The sequence below is a fragment of the Gracilinanus agilis genome, chromosome 1 (genome assembly GCF_016433145.1).
Source record: "Gracilinanus agilis isolate LMUSP501 chromosome 1, AgileGrace, whole genome shotgun sequence".
NCBI classification, from domain to species: Eukaryota; Metazoa; Chordata; class Mammalia; order Didelphimorphia; family Didelphidae; genus Gracilinanus; species Gracilinanus agilis.
The window spans coordinates 696,077,046-696,082,302 of NC_058130.1; the positions used below are offsets into that span (position 1 = coordinate 696,077,046).

Below are 5,257 nucleotides of genomic sequence, written 5' to 3' on the forward strand. Positions count from 1 at the left end.
AGAGAGATATAGAGATATAATTTAAATTACATATATATTTATATTATAGAATATTATATTTATATAAATTTATAGTATATATTTAATTTAATTTCATATGTATGAAATTTATATTTCATATGTATGAAATTTATATTCTATTTTATGCTGTATAAAATATATAATATAAATACATATATTGTATATAAATATATAATTAATTGTATGACTATATAAATAAATTTCATATAAAGATAAAATATAATTATGTATACTATGTTTATATAAATTTATATTATATATATAATTTTATTTCATATATATGTATATAGTTTGTTAAGTTACTTCAGCCAACTGCCATTTGCTCAGATGAATCAGGAAAGCAGTTCTGCAATGAAGCAGGTATTTAGGGGCCAGGACCCTTGCCAAAGTGAAGCAGGAGACGGACGAGACTCCCTGGTCCTCGTCATCCTTGAAAGCCTCCACGGAGCTCTGCCACCACCTCCGTGAAGCCTGCCACCGCCTTTCCTCTTCCATCCTCCAGGAACACCCGATTTTGTCCCATTCCGACGTGCTTCTCGCTAGAAATATGTGTTCGAGTTTGCTGGGCTCCCGTCTCTCCCTGCTCAGCTCTAGCTTCCTGAGGCCGCAGACCGTGTCTCAGCGAAACGCTTCCCTCCCATTGTTCCGTCCCGTCGGTCACTCCAACTCTTCATGACCCCATTTGGGGGGTTCTGGGAGGCGGCGGGTAGACTGCATTTCCTCAGAAGCGGGGGGTCCACATGTGCCCGCTGTGAACGGCTCTTTTTTCTTTTTTTCTTTTCCAACATTACAGGTATAGGCCATAGCATTATGGTTGTGACAACAAATGGGTTTCTTCGGCAAGAACTGAAAATTGATGAGCTTTTTAAGGAAATATCCACCTCTTTCCTCTGTTTCCAGCTGGTCCCTGAGGTACTTCCGAACAAGTGGGACATTGTGGGACATTATTGCCAAAGGCAATGTTGCTTAGCCGTAAAATGCCAGAATAAAAACCTCCTACTTTTACTTGTATTTTAGCAAGACCAGGTCTGGGCGGCATGTGCGGGACACACGGACGTGTACGTCTGGAACATAAAGGATTTCTCAAGGCCACCTCATAAAATTCAACTTCAGGACTGTTCCGAGATCAGCTGTATGATCAAAGTGAAGAGCCAGGTACAACCCTCGCCGCTGTCCTTCGTCAGAATCGTGGGGTTGGTCCAGTCCTGGGCCGCCGCCGTGGAGAGCTTTCCATTCAGGACGGAGGGGATAAGGAGAAAGTGTCGCTTGTTGAGTGTGGAGGGGATTTATGGGATTAGATCTTTAGAAAAGCCTTTTTTTTTAGACTTTAGAAAAGTCAATCGGGAGGCTTAGTTAAGGCTGTTGGAATTGGACAAGACTGGATGTGGGACGATCTGAGAAGAGATTGTGTCATGGCCATGCCAGAGATGCTAACTAAGCCTGATCTTGAGGCGATGGTGGAAGTGGAAGGTGTAAGGATGGGGGACGGGACAAAAAGAGCCAGAAGAAGGCTGTTGGTGACAGTGACTGACAGTTGGGACCAGAGAGGGAATTCTGGGTATTCTCTAGGAGAGGAAGGAGAGAGGAGGAATGGAATTCCGGTGGAGGACTGAGAGAGGGTGGAGGAGAACATCTTAGTTTAATTCCAGGCTTGAGGGCTTCCTGAGGATCTTTCTTTGGACATTGATACCCCAATTCCCTGGTCAAAGGCACCCCATCGCTTCTTACCCAGCAAGACTTCAGTCATAGTTAGCTAAGTGTTTGGACTCCATTTGGGAGTGATCTCTTAGGCTCCATCCCCCATTACCCAACCTTGCTGAGAGACCCTTTCCAGTGTAACTTGCAATTATAGAAAAGGATAGAAACAGAAACAGAAGGAGAAGGGACAAGGGGGAGACACTTAGGAGTGGGAATCCCAAAGATTCCCACCCAAGTGACGGACCCCATAGAAATAGAGAAGAGGGCACCCCAAAATCCCTCTGCCCTTCACTCCTTTCCAAAGTCCCTATATTGATATTAATAAAAGACATTCATTAGTCAGATAGCGTTCCAGAGTGCCTGAGAGACAACAAGGGGGAGGGGAATCATAGCTTGGTCTGGCTGCCTCCATCTTGGAGCCAGACCAACCACTGTGAGGTTGGCTGACCTCAGGGGAGGCTTGCGTGAACCCTGCCCTCAATTGGAATCAGATTGGGGTCCCCCATACCTCCTTGCCCCTAACTCCTATGGGGCGGCACGACCATCCAGGTCACCTAGTTTTGGGGTAATACCCCCTTGAAGTCTCAGAGTGTATATTCAGCGGGAGGGGAGAGCTAGAAGAGAGTCCTACCTCATAGACTCTCCCTCTCTCCCCTTCTATCATAACATTTGGATACTGGCTCTGTTTTATTGTTAGAAAAGGAGAGGTTAGAGAAACTCTGGGGAGAGAAATGACAAGACTGGGCACCAGATTGGATATGTGGGGTGAGCAGGAAGAGTCAAGGATGATGGCAAGGTTCTAGACCTGGATGATTGGAAGGATGTTGGTGGTACCCTTGGAGGTCAGAGGGGAGAAGAGATGAGAGTTTGGGGGAGAGATGAGTTCTGTTCTGAACATATTGCATTTGATATGTCTAGTTCAAAATGTTCAGTAGACAGCTGGTGGTGAAAGTCTGGAGAAAATAAGAGAATTTAGGATCATGTGAGCCATGGGCACAACCAGAATTTGTGGGTTAAAAGTCCACCCCAAAAAACCCAAGACACAAAAACCCACAACAAAAGTGAGGAACAGTCAGACAAGTGGGAGAACCAAGTGAAAGCATCCAAAAAGAGGGTGAAGCTAATACTGTCTGATGCTTTCAGGAGGGTAAAGAAGGATTCATATTGAGAAGAGGGTGATTAAGAAATCACATTCTTGTTCCTTCCAAAGTCAAATGGATGAGGAAAGTGAAAGCGCTTTAAAAAAATGATTAACAGTCCCATAAAACATAAGAGGGAACCATGGAATAAGCGCAAGAACGTTGTCCAACCATATGACTTTGAGTAAATAATTTCTTCTCTCTGAGATGGTTTCCTCATCTGTTGATTGGGAATAATTACCTTATGTCACAGAATTAAAGGAAAAGTGCTTTGTTAACTGGATATGTTAAAAAGTATTATCTAAGAATAACCAAACCATGGCTCAAAACTGTGGCTCTGAGTTCACGTGGTCTGGATTCAGTCTTGGAGAATTGTCAGTGATTTTCTCGGATATACACACCATGTAAGATTTACAACCAGGAACATCCGGATTTAATTCATGCCTAGCTCTCCCTTTTTAAAAAAAGGAAAAGAAAAGAAATGCTTTTCAGTTCTCAGGCAAGCAGTCAGAGTAACAAAAGATTGGCTATAAGATAGGTTATATATAACTCAATAGAAAATGCATAGGACTCATACTCAAATCCATAAAGAGTCAAAAACATTTTCCTTTAAAAGTTCCACCTTCTCCAGGTATTTTTACTCCCCCAGATTTACAGGATCCCCAAGGAGAAAGATTTAAATTGTTCCTTCTTCAGACATCAGCGCTCTTTCTGCTTTGGGGCTGAGGTGGGAAGGAGGATGAGCTCCCTAAATGTATCTTCATTATGATGATGATTATTTCATTGTTATTGTTTTCCCACCTTCAACGTTTAGATTATCTTTGCCAATTTTGGTTGTGGAGGGCCTATTCCAGAATTAATCAGTTCAGAATTATTATCATGTTTTCATTTGTACTGGTGGTGTCCCCAACTGGAATGTAAGTTCCTAGTAGAGAAGGAGCTCTATCATGTATACGGTGGATAAGATGCTTTTGGATATGAAATGCTTTTTAAAAAAAAATGACAGTTCATGATGGAGTCTGAAAGCAGATCAAATATAACTTTTTTTCTTTTTTGGTCCGTGTTTTCATATTCTTTTTTCCCCCTGTGTTTTCTTTTAAAATGTTGCTTTGTCATTTTCAGTCATGTTTGACTTTTCATGACCCCTTTTTTTTTTTTTTGGCAAAGACACTGGAACATTTGCTATTTCCTTCTCCAGCTCATTTTACAGAAAACTGAAGCAAAGACCATCCACTGTACCTTTAGCTGCAACGTGGCTAATATGGAAATATTTTCAGTGACTTCACATGTATAATTTATATCAAATTGTTTGCCTTCTCAAGGGAGGTAGAGAATTTAGAACACCACATTTTAAAAACAAATATTTCAAAAATGTTTTATATGTAATTGAAAAAAAAATTTTTTTTAAACCCTTACCTTCTGTCTTAGAATTAATACTGTGTATTGGTTCCAAGAAGAACGATAAGGCTAGGAATGGAAGTTAAGTGACTTGCCCAAGGTCATGCAGCTAGGAAGTGTCCAAGGCCAGATTTAAACCTAAGACCTCTTGTATCTAGGCCTGGCTCTCCATCCACTGAGCCACCCAGCTGCCCTCCCAATAAAAATATTTCAAAAAGACAATTCTCTTAACCTATTCCTAGATGTTAACTCATCTTTTTTCTTCTTCTTCTTCTTCAGATCTGGGTTGGCAGCAAAGGACTGTCCCAGGGGAAATACAAAGGAAAAATCTATGTGATTGATGCTGATAAGAGAACTGTAGAGAAAGAGTTGGTGGCTCACGCTGACATGGTGAAGGCTTTGTGTTCAGCAGAGGACCGATATGTGCTGAGCGGTTCAGGCAGAGAAGAAGGAAAGATTGCTATTTGGAAAGTTGAATAATTTTTAGCACTTTAAGACACATTTCCTCCAGACTATCCATATGGTGGCCAGAAAATAGGACCACTCAGGAGTATTTTAAACTCTAAATTTATACCTTTGTGGTTACTGTACATTTATCATATTTTTTTAAATGGAAAGAAGTGGAAGAACCTTGAGAAGTCCTTTAGTCCAGCTCATTCATTTTATTGAAGTCCAGAAAAGGGAAGTTACTTATTCAAAGTCATAGAACTATGACCGAACTCCACCATGATGTTGCTGAGACAATCGCCACTTTTGCCAGGTTAAGATCCACTCTGGTCCTTTACTTGGTGTAGCAAGTGGGCCAAGACTTCCATTAGCTCCAAGATTATCCCCCTGCCGGTGAATTCTTGGCTGCTTGAAAATTCCAGTAACAATGGTGCTAAGACTGGTAAGAACTGGAAAACTTTCTGACCAAATCCTATAGAGAGATTCCTGGGTGTTCGTGTGACACCATTTGCCGTGTCTGACCGTCAAGACCGTGTCATGGGTCTACGTGCAGT

General features: G+C 41.6%; 1 protein-coding gene across 1 annotated transcript in view; it reads left to right on the forward strand.

Moving 5' to 3' along the window:
* Window positions 1-4,736, forward strand: part of DENND3 (DENN domain containing 3) — a 128,279-nt gene extending 123,543 nt beyond the window's left edge. The window contains exons 21-23 of the mRNA XM_044669300.1: window positions 815-933; window positions 1,039-1,176; window positions 4,536-4,736. Of these exons, the coding sequence (XP_044525235.1) occupies window positions 815-933; window positions 1,039-1,176; window positions 4,536-4,736 (458 nt within the window). The remainder of the gene's footprint in view (window positions 1-814; window positions 934-1,038; window positions 1,177-4,535) is intronic.
* Window positions 4,737-5,257: the final 521 nt, after the last annotated feature.